The sequence below is a fragment of the Formica exsecta genome, unplaced genomic scaffold (genome assembly GCF_003651465.1).
Source record: "Formica exsecta isolate Colony F162 unplaced genomic scaffold, ASM365146v1 scaffold21, whole genome shotgun sequence".
NCBI classification, from domain to species: Eukaryota; Metazoa; Arthropoda; class Insecta; order Hymenoptera; family Formicidae; genus Formica; species Formica exsecta.
Window position 1 is genome coordinate 4099472 of NW_021849398.1, and position 10971 is coordinate 4110442.

Genomic DNA, 10971 nt, shown 5'->3' on the forward strand with positions numbered 1-10971 from the left:
TATATATATGTAATATAATGTAAATATAAATATGCACTTACCACTACACTACTTAATCTTTGGAGAGGATTCATGTACTTGTCATAACTAGCTGGAATCTTACTATACTGAAAAGCCTTAACTTCGGCGTTGATGTACTGAGCACCTAAATGACTAGCCTTCTTTTTCAAAGCACACAAGAGGGACCATGGATCAAACCATCCTTCTTTTTCCAGTCCAAGACAACCCGCCGCAATCCCGTCAGTATTTAACCAAGGAAATGTGCGCTTTAATTTCTCTGCAGTAAGAACTGCATTTTTCGCTCCTAAAGAGTTCTGCAGTTTAGAATTTTGTACTAAAGTTTCAGCACCCTCCTCGGTCGCCAAAATTAAATAACCATAGGGGTGAAAATTCAAGTCAATGGGTGCTTCTCCGGGAATACTCAAATGTTCATTAATATTTCGTAAGAATTCTGCACCATACAAAGACATTTGAATATTTTCTTCAAGAGAAAATTGTTGGCGCAAGCCACCAACCGAAAGAGTTGTGGAAGCTTTGGCATACTGTAACATAAAAATATAATCAATACATTACACAATCAATATAATCAATACATACAATTATAATCAATATATTTATAAACTCTTAACTATTATCGACTAAAAAAGAAATAAAAAATACTATTTCAAGACTAGAAAATTCACATAAATTAATATCTTACCGAGGGATCTTTTTCAACTACAACAACACGAAATTCTTCTTTATGCACTGTCTCCTTTAACCAGTATGCTATTGCACTGCCTATTGCACCACCACCAATAATGAGTATATCGCACTGGTCAGGAATTATTTCATATCCCGTCTGAAAACTTTCAAAATCTGAAAACTTTCTGTTAGACAGATATTTTTTCAATGCCTTCCAATCTTGTTGTAAAGTTTTCAATGCTTTTTGTCCCTGAGTGGTAGTGTCTACAAACTTTCTATATTTTTTTCTATCTTGATCATCATCTTTGATCTCTGAACTCTGTAAATTTTATATACAACTATTATAAACTATAGTAAAAGATAAGAGTCTCTGTTACTTTTTATACTGCATGTTTTAGACCAGTTTTCTTTATTCCTTCCCCCAAAGAATTTTTTTTCTTCAAAAGGAATATATACTTATTCCATTTTATATATATAAATATATAAAAAGAGAATGCAACATAGAGATATATAAATGAAAATTATATAAAATATTTTAAAACGTAAAATAAAAGTGTGCAAGTGCACATGATAAACAATAAAGAGATGCGTGAAGCCTTTATGTATTAATTACAATTATTATTACAGTGACAATTATTATATTCACACACATTCGCTTTAGAAGAAAACAAAATTTCGATGGGATTACTGGAAAAATAAACTATTACATTCAATTCAATGGATTTAATCATATAAATTTAATATCATCTGTTAGCTATCTAACCTTTAATATGTATGTACCGCACCTTTTTTCTGGAAAAATTTATGAATTGAACTGCCGAGCACTGGTTCAGAAGATCGGTGTGCCTTTTTCCGCATTTCAAATGTCGCAACATCTTTCTCGACCGCAATTTTCGACTTTGTTACCGGAGAATGAAAAATCTCATTCGTTCTCAATCAATTCTCTTAGCCTTTTACTATCCCAGAGAACATTTATCACTGTTTATCAGCGATATGAAAGATAATGATGGTAAAAAACAGAAAAAATTTTTATTATTGTTTATCAGTAATCTACGGAATCAAGTTAACACATCTGTCAAGATAATTACCGCGCTATAAAAGTTGAACTAAACTCTGATGCATATGATGCACCTACCGAGAGTTTATACCGATACACATAAATAGAAACAATACGAGACACAGCTGATTTACTGAGTTCTTTTTTGCTTTTACCCGAGAAATAAAAAGTAACATTTAGAAAAATATAAATCGAAAATATAAAAATCGTGTAAAAGAATAACTTTGATAATAGATTTCTTACTTCTTCACTCTTATTATTAAGTTGCTCAACTTGTGATTCTTGATTTGAAACATATTAAAATCTTCCTTAATCTGTGTGATGGAACATACATTACTTATCAATAAAAATATACTGAACTTCTACTAATAATAAAAAATGTATATTGTGCAATCATGATTGCAATTCTTATCTTTCCAGATATATTTACAATGAGATTTTACGCAAGTTTCTTCCTCTGATAAATTCCTCTTTCACACAGCTATGAAAAATAATACAATAACAATAATCTACTTTATAAAAATAATATTTATCTGTATAATTGATTTGAATTATAAATATTTTATTATAAATATATATACATATATGCAAAAAAAATGTATTTATTTCTAATATAAATTGAGTTTTTAGATAGTAATATATCATTTGCTTTTAAAACGTTTTTTCATATAACGATTCTTAAGATTTTTTACGCGAATAAATTTTTGCTGTAAGAAATAATTAACCTAAATAATCATACTAATGTTAGTGTACATACATTGTATATAATTGAATGTATATACAGCATGTGTTTAATATCATTATTTATATACATACAAAATTAGAGCAATTTCTAATTATCGACTAAAACAATCATAATTAACTTGCCAAGTCTGATAACATTACCCACATTGCAATTAACAAAAATGAATCAATCTTTAACATTTTGATTATCTATCATGTTACAAGGTATCAATACTAGCTTAGGTATCATGCCAGGCGGTGCTATAAATTGTTGTGTACTTTGTGGTTTGTTCTGGCCAGAATACCGCACTTCCGTCTCTGTAACAATCTTGCAGATGTTCATCTTGATATCCGCCTGTGCCTTTGGCGGCAACTTCTTCACCGTTTGCGCCATACTGTCGAAAAATAGTTCTATACTACTCTTACTCTCGGGTGCCAAATAAACTTGTTCAAAATTGGCGGCGTCATTATCTTTCACATTGCTCGATCCTTTTATAGGTGAGGTAAGTGTACTAGTTAACGGGCTGGTTATGAAAATAGGGCTAAATACTGAACCAGTATCAAGTGCACTTGCATTATTAGCTTTAAAGGAAGGGTTTTTTATTACATTATAGGATGCTTTCGAGGTAGATGGAGGATGGTCGACCTTCATTCGTTTTGGACGTATCTTTCGATACTTTGACTGTATCTGTTGGACATAACTATCAATGTCCTGCTGTGTCATGTCTTGTTCAACTACTATATTCTGAGTATCTAATTGCACGTCATTGTTGTCCAAAGTTTCTACCGCCTCGGATTCCACAAGAACTGGATCAGCTGCTGTGTCATCTATAATCTCCAAGTATTCGCTATAGTCCTCATCATTTCGGTCCTCTAATTGTTCCAGCAAACCTTCAGAACTTATTTCACCCGAATTTATGTCTTGTATATATTCCTTAGTCAGTTCTACACATTGCGGCTGATAATCCACCTCGTACCTATCAAAATATCCTTGGTTAAGACATTGTAGTTTAGATATTTAACTGTCTCTTGTTGCTATAAAAAAATTCTTACGGAAATTTTAAAAAGTTTAAATAATCCTCAAAGATCCATTTTTTCCTTCTGACACCCTCTTCTGTTTTATTCTTATATTTCAAGATACGGCAATATGTGTCTCTAAGATTTTTCCATTTCAATCTCACCCACATTGCTGCAATAAATGAGTAACGTTAATAATCTAAGAACAATGACACATAAAAGCATTATGCAACCTGTGAAAAAAAAGAAAAGGGAGATCGTACGATCTAGTCCAAGCTCGTCTGAGATGCGCTTCCAAACTTTCTGCTTAAACTCTTGCAGTTTAATCGACAAGCCCTTCACCTCGGTACAATACAGCACTGGGTGTTGCTTAATAGCCTCTATGATTTTTAGTGAAATTTGATGGGAGTCGGGCGGCATCGTCGGCGGCATCTTCTCGCGCAAATTCTGAGGCTAGTCGGGTCAATCTGCAAAAAGAAAAAATAATTCGCAGTTTCACTATATAATTCGTGCGACATATCGTAATATCGCCTTCGCAATTTCACTTTCATATTCCCGCCCTGGCGCGACTAAAGCCCGACACAGCGGAGCGATATGACCCACCGGTGAAGGTTTGTCGATTCGTCGGATTTATCGCGCTGCGTTACGATTGTGCGTGCGTCATTATGGCGTGTAATGCGCACACGGACGTAACGTCGAACGTCGCTCGATATGAATCAGATGTGAAATTTTCCGGACCGGCCGCAAATAATATGCGTACCTCGCAAATCAGCGAAAATCGCTCGATGATAAAAAGGTCCACCAGTCAATACTCGTTGACAAATGTCGCCCAATGTCGCCGGGGCGACGCGAGTTCGCTCGTTTCCGTCGCGCTTCCGTCAATTTCCGTCGTCCTTGCCGCGCCGGAAATCTCTAGTTTTATTCGCGAAAAACGCGTGTTCGTTCGTAATTTGTTTTTTCTTTCCTTTTTATTTTTGTTGTATACACGTGTATATTAAGTGAACGCGAATACTTTTATTATACCTTGAATATTCGTTTGCTATTGTAGCTCTCTTGCGTATAATAGAACGCATTACAATGTTAGAAAATAATGCGTAATGCTATACTCAATCAAAACCGCTTTGAATTATCAGATTGGTCGTTGACGGTGTGGCTCTTACATACAAAACGCGACAACGCATACCAAAAATTTCGTAAAGTTATAATTTGATTGGTTATCGCGTTAAGTCTATTGCTTTTCACAAGATGTCAGTTGCGTTGTGTCGTCTGCTAATAAACATTCGGCAGATCTACTTGTTGTTTTAGGTGATTCATGCTTTGTTACGTTCATGTAATCTCACATACATTTCGAGAAAGCGTTTTTGAGAGAGAATTGTGCGATCTCTTTACATAAAAACGACATGGCACATATTCCCTCGGAGCTTGTGCCGCATTCGCAGAAAGTATGTAGCTTGTATAAGCGTGCACTTCGTTGCTTGGGAGATTGGTATCATAGAACGCATGATTACAGGTATGTGACATCGGTTGACAGCCAATGTGTCAGTGTGTGTGGACGCGACAACGCATACCAAAAATTTCGTAAAGTTATAATTTGATTGGTTATCGCGTTAAGTCTATTGCTTTTCACAAGATGTCAGTTGCGTTGTGTCGTCTGCTAATAAACATTCGGCAGATCTACTTGTTGTTTTAGGTGATTCATGCTTTGTTACGTTCATGTAATCTCACATACATTTCGAGAAAGCGTTTTTGAGAGAGAATTGTGCGATCTCTTTACATAAAAACGACATGGCACATATTCCCTCGGAGCTTGTGCCGCATTCGCAGAAAGTATGTAGCTTGTATAAGCGTGCACTTCGTTGCTTGGGAGATTGGTATCATAGAACGCATGATTACAGGTATGTGACATCGGTTGACAGCCAATGTGTCAGTGTGTGTGTATGTGCGCACGCACGTTCATATATAATGCTGTACTTTAGATGCTTAAAATAAAACAAATTCAGATTCTAAAGAAAAAAACAAGTAATGACATATAATGTGTACAAAGTACAATTAAAGCGAAGACTTAATCTACCTTGCAGATAATTGCAATTCATAAATTACTCAATAAAAAAATAAAACAAATGTAATTTTACTCAGCTATATTACTATTTTAATTTGAATCGATCTACAATAAATTAATAATGTAGTCATTACAATTATATTCTCTTATAATTACATATATGAATTTTATATTTTACTCTACAGAATCCAGGCTGTATTAATGAGAGACCGTTTTGATAAAAACAAAGATATAAAAGACATGCGTTATGCAACATATCTATTACAAGAAGGAGAAAAAGAACTTTTCTCCAAGATGCATTTCCAACCAAAGACGTTCGCCAATTCAGCCACAGGAGGAGCATACGGCCGAAAAGGCGAGACTCCAGACTGGGTCTTAGATTTTTGGCATCCCCTAGAGAAAGCTAGGTATCCGAAATATTTTGCACGTCGTGAACAGATGAAGGACGAATATGAGGAATGGTATTATAAAACCTATCCAGAAGAGAAGAAGATCAAAGATCATTAGATATCTGTAAAATATATATTTATGCTGTATCAATACGATATAACTTGTAGATATAATATTGTAATATAATGTCTATTATTATGAAAAGTTTTGTTGAATGAAATAGCGTTCCTATTACACATAAGAAAAATATCTAAAATTACATTTTCACAAACAAAAAATTAGAATTTGATATAATGTATATATAATTATGCAAGAATATAAGAAACGAAAGAAAATTTCCCATGCAATACATAATATATATATATATATATATATATTTTTTGTTTCATACATATTTTTATTATGTAATCAGAATACATACCAAGCAACCTAACATATTTCTCTACAATTTAATTCATCATACATTTCATATAATAGGTAATACTAATTTTAGCATATATATAAAGCAATATGCAATTTGAAGTTTGGTGATTTGATTTGTTTTAACACGTGGATAACATATAAAAATTACGCTAATTATTACACTTGGAATGGCGTTTGAATGCCAACTGTCATGACAATAATAACGGGCAAAATTTCTTTATCTATTTATCTATAAAAGAAAAATGTCACTCGCGAAATTAGAGATTGATGCGATAATTTTTGTTTGTCAATTTAAATTTTAGCAGCGAGGAAATCTCCTTCATTTCTTGATAATGTAACATAATCATGACTATTTTAATAAATGTATATATATAATCCGAATAACATTTTACGATCAAAGATTATGTCATACATGCTACGGAAGCAATAATTTGGATGGTGATACACGATTGGATTATTAATTTTTTTTCGCTAGTGTCTCATTTTTTTTGTGTGTGGGTGTATATATGTATAATATATGTATATGTATATATATATATAGATTTTTTGTTTCATACATATTTTTATTATGTAATCAGAATACATACCAAGCAACCTAACATATTTCTCTACAATTTAATTCATCATACATTTCATATAATAGGTAATACTAATTTTAGCATATATATAAAGCAATATGCAATTTGAAGTTTGGTGATTTGATTTGTTTTAACACGTGGATAACATATAAAAATTACGCTAATTATTACACTTGGAATGGCGTTTGAATGCCAACTGTCATGACAATAATAACGGGCAAAATTTCTTTATCTATTTATCTATAAAAGAAAAATGTCACTCGCGAAATTAGAGATTGATGCGATAATTTTTGTTTGTCAATTTAAATTTTAGCAGCGAGGAAATTCCTTCATTTCTTGATAATGTAACATAATCATGACTATTTTAATAAATGTATATATATAATCCGAATAACATTTTACGATCAAAGATTATGTCATACATGCTACGGAAGCAATAATTTGGATGGTGATACACGATTGGACTAAAAATTTAAAGTCGCCAGTGTCTCAATCTTTGTCCTATATCGTCCATAAATTTGTCTAGCACGCGACTGCTTCGACTAATTTGCATGGTTTTATTACAAGTTGATTAAAGTACCAGAATAAAAGAGCCTTATGCATAAAGATTCAAAAGGTCTGAAATTTGTATGTCCAATTTGCAAATAAATTGCCATATTTCAAAATATGAAAATGTTGCAAAGGTTTCTGCAATTTCATCATTATCATTGAAAAAAATATCATCGAATATCAATTCACGCTAAGAATTATGAATTATACATATATAACCTTTTACGCGTGCGCATGTTACTTATATATAAATAAAATATATGAACAAATGTTTTTTTTTTCCTATGTTACAATTCTTCAACATTGATAGATTTGATTTCGGAAGCAATATTCGGAAATGGAATAAAGTAAAAAAAAAAAATATAGAATCGGCTACACTTGTGCTCTTATGAGAAAATTCGCGTGCGTTGTCTCATAATATTAACAGAATTTCTTACATGCAGCAAGTTAAAATTGGTATCTAGTTAAAACTAAATATTCCATTGACGCATATGATTTACGTTTCCGGCATATTTATCGACATGTTGTCTGTCCACTGTCCGGCATATTTATCGACATGTTGCTGTCCACTGTCCCAAAGTACATAATTCACAAAACTCTCTTTTTCTTTCTTAATGATCAGGATTTTGATAACCTCGTATCAAAACAACACCATTTGAAAGAAAAAATTCAAAACTGATGATTCAAATCAAAGTTGCAATATAATTTCATCGTTTGGTTCTAGTATGATTTACGTTTCCGGCATATTTATCGACATGTTGTCTGTCCACTGTCCGGCATATTTATCGACACATTATCCACTGTCCCAAAGTACATAATTCACAAAACTCTCTTTTTCTTTCTTAATGATCAGGATTTTGATAACCTCGTATCAAAACAACACCATTTGAAAGAAAAAATTCAAAACTGATGATTCAAATCAAAGTTGCAATATAATTTCATCGTTTGGTTCTAGTTTCTTGTTTTATCCTTATCTTCTTTTACGATACTCTATTTGGACACAATACCTTTTCCAGACTCCTTTTTTTTTAACTTTCGTCCATCAATCGCGATCGATATTATCTCGCTAATGTACAGAATCGGAAGTCATTCACTCATTACGCGATTAGGACTAACTGGTGGGCGGAGGTGGCGGTGGCGGCTGCGCCAGCAACGTCGGCAGCGTGTTCAGGTCAATTCCGGGCGGTGCTGGTGTTTGTTGTTGAGGCGGGGGTGGGACTGGGGCGGCTGGCGGCCAGCCACCCATCTGTTGTGGCTGCCATCCGCCTGGGAATCCCGGAGGCGGCGCCGTGCCTGGCGGTGGCGGTCGCATCGGTCCCTGTTGACCCTGCTGCCACGGCGGTATGCCCATCCCGGGTGGCGGAATCTGCGTGGGTGGCATCTGGCCCGGCGGCGGTGGCTGATTGTTGCCGGCCATCCACGGCATTAATGGTGGAATGTTGGGCTGCGTGGTAGAACCAGGCGGTGGCGGAGGCGGTTGCATCACACCTGGTGGCGGTGGCATACTCACCGGCGGCTGCCATTGCATGTTCATGTTATTCATCCCTTCGCCACCTTGGCTCCATGGTGGGGGCGGCGCCATACCCGGTGGTGGCATCATCGGACCGCCCTGCATCATCTGCGGCGGTGGATGTGCTGGGGCAGCCATTAGCGCGCGAGGTGGCTGTTGTCTGAAAAAAAAAGTATGATTAGCTTATTAGTCTCTTTTATATAGTTCAGTGCTAGGATTTACTTGCACATTTCGGCCCGATTCCGTGGCTCACGCCTATTGCCCCCCACTCACCGCTCGTGCGTTAGCAACGAGTCGCCAGATACGCGTAACTAAGGAGCGCGACGATTTGTCTCAGGAGCGTCCGTATATAAGAATGCCCAAATATAATAATAAGACAATACTTTTCTATAATTAAAAGTTTTTCTTCAATATTTTATATCAATGAAATATAAAATATTGAAGAAAAACTTTTAATTATAGAAGAGTATTGTCTTATTATTATATTTAGGCATTCTTATATACGGACGCTCCTGAGACAAAACGTCGCGCTCCTTAGTTACGCGTATCTGGCGACTCGTCGCTAACGCACGAGCGATGAGTGGGGGGCAATAGGCGTGAGCCACGGAATCGGGCCGAAATGTGCAAGTAAATCCCAGCACTGATATAGTTTATTGTTAAAAAACTAAGGAAAAAAAAGGAGAAAATTATCTTACCTGTCAAAAAGTCCAGGATAATTGGGATTAGGATTCTGTCTGGCTTGACCTGTCTTTGATCTGTCCGGTGGTGGGCCTTCTCCCAATTCTGCCATTAGCGACATGTATTCCTCGTCTATCTTGGCTTTATCTCCGGCCTGACTCATTCCTCCTATTCCGGCGGCAGTCGGACCTCCTTGACCAGGTCTCTTCGATCTACAATCTCGAGCAATGTGTCCCGCACCACCGCAACTCGAGCATACTATATTGTTCGTTACATTTGGTTTATCCGGACACTAAAAAATTTCATCAAAAATTATATATTAGTTCCAAAAATATAAGAAAGCTTTTTCATATATATAAAATGTTACACAAACCAGCCAAGATTTATGATCCGAAGCTCCACAATTGGTACAACGTGGTCCATCATTCTCGCGTAAAGTTCCGTTCAGTAAAGCCAACTCGCGCAATTGATTACGTCGTAAATCATTTTGGCCCTCTGGCACCTCGACACCTTGTCGAATAATCTCGTGTATCTGGCAACATAAATCAGTTTAATGTATATATAACTCTCAATGCATTATATATTTTAACTACTGTATGTTTCAATGTTTAACAATATAAATATATTATATAAATGTATCAAATATATATTATGTTCAATATTCGATACCATAATTTTCTTTCACATTTATACAGCTTTCAAATATGATGAGAAAAGGAATGTCATAAATGAATGAGGAAAAAACGTACCCTTTCCACAGCCTTTTTCACGGCATCTAAATTGTTTGCAGTAATATATGCATGCAAAGGTTCATCCTCGCCTGGTAAAGGTTGTCCATCCTTTCTGCCAACCTTTCCTTCCTTTACAGACCCTTTTCCGCGAATTATGATTTTTGCGCCTGTTTCTTTTTCCATAGCTAGAAAATTTTCATAGAAATGAAAATTAAGACATAATTATATATATTATATAAATGTATCAGTATAATCTTTCGCAAAATACAATTTATTTACATTTTAGCGTATTTCCGCGTGGTCCAATAAGTAAGCCAACAAAATTTATATCAGGATGCTCTTCCTGAGGAATCATTACTTTATCATGAACTCGTATTATTGGTGGCCTGGAAAAAGAAAAATAGATATAAATATTGAAATGTATATAAACACATTATACAAAATTTAGTTATACAAAGATATATATTACATTTAAAGTATATATTGCAAAATCTATAAAAAACTCACTTATAATCTGGTGGTGGTTTAAACTCTGGATTGATTTTGAGGATTTTTTGAATCAAATTATGACG

The 10971-nt window shown here is 34.9% G+C and overlaps 3 protein-coding genes across 7 annotated transcripts in view; 1 reads left to right on the plus strand and 2 right to left on the minus strand.

The window, feature by feature from the left end:
* Positions 1-4462, minus strand: part of LOC115235109 (FAD-dependent oxidoreductase domain-containing protein 1-like) — a 7082-nt gene extending 2620 nt beyond the window's left edge. For 2 of the 4 annotated variants that reach the window (XM_029806699.1, XM_029806701.1), the window contains exons 1-4: positions 1773-1889; positions 1470-1662; positions 701-1003; positions 42-542 (exon numbers count right to left, since the gene is read on the minus strand). In XM_029806699.1, coding sequence (XP_029662559.1) covers positions 42-542; positions 701-1003; positions 1470-1559 — 894 coding nt within the window. In that variant the 5' untranslated portion in view covers positions 1560-1662; positions 1773-1889. Of the gene's footprint in view, positions 1-41; positions 543-700; positions 1004-1469; positions 1663-1772; positions 1890-1984; positions 2115-2663; positions 3442-3517; positions 3654-3744; positions 3949-4084 lie in introns of those variants that run through there. The other 2 variants (XM_029806702.1, XM_029806700.1) reach the window with 2 other exon arrangements.
* A 282-nt stretch (positions 4463-4744) lies between these two features.
* On the plus strand, positions 4745-6134 carry LOC115235112 (NADH dehydrogenase [ubiquinone] 1 beta subcomplex subunit 9). 2 transcript variants are annotated; one of them, XM_029806707.1, is made up of 2 exons: positions 4745-4991; positions 5726-6134. In XM_029806707.1, exons 1-2 carry the CDS (start codon positions 4882-4884, stop codon positions 6045-6047), a joined length of 432 nt encoding a protein of 143 aa, XP_029662567.1. In that variant the 5' UTR covers positions 4745-4881; the 3' UTR covers positions 6048-6134. The 2 variants fall into 2 exon arrangements, with proteins under 2 accessions (XP_029662567.1, XP_029662566.1); XM_029806706.1 differs by lacking the exon at positions 4745-4991 and adding an exon at positions 5118-5376.
* Positions 6135-8283: 2149 nt separating this feature from the next.
* LOC115235056 (splicing factor 1-like) overlaps positions 8284-10971 on the minus strand; it is an 8705-nt gene continuing 6017 nt past the window's right edge. Inside the window, exons 6-11 of the mRNA XM_029806591.1 lie at positions 10907-10971; positions 10679-10785; positions 10418-10584; positions 10042-10200; positions 9686-9960; positions 8284-9150 (exon numbers count right to left, since the gene is read on the minus strand). Coding sequence (XP_029662451.1) covers positions 8592-9150; positions 9686-9960; positions 10042-10200; positions 10418-10584; positions 10679-10785; positions 10907-10971 — 1332 coding nt within the window. The 3' untranslated portion in view covers positions 8284-8591. The remainder of the gene's footprint in view (positions 9151-9685; positions 9961-10041; positions 10201-10417; positions 10585-10678; positions 10786-10906) is intronic.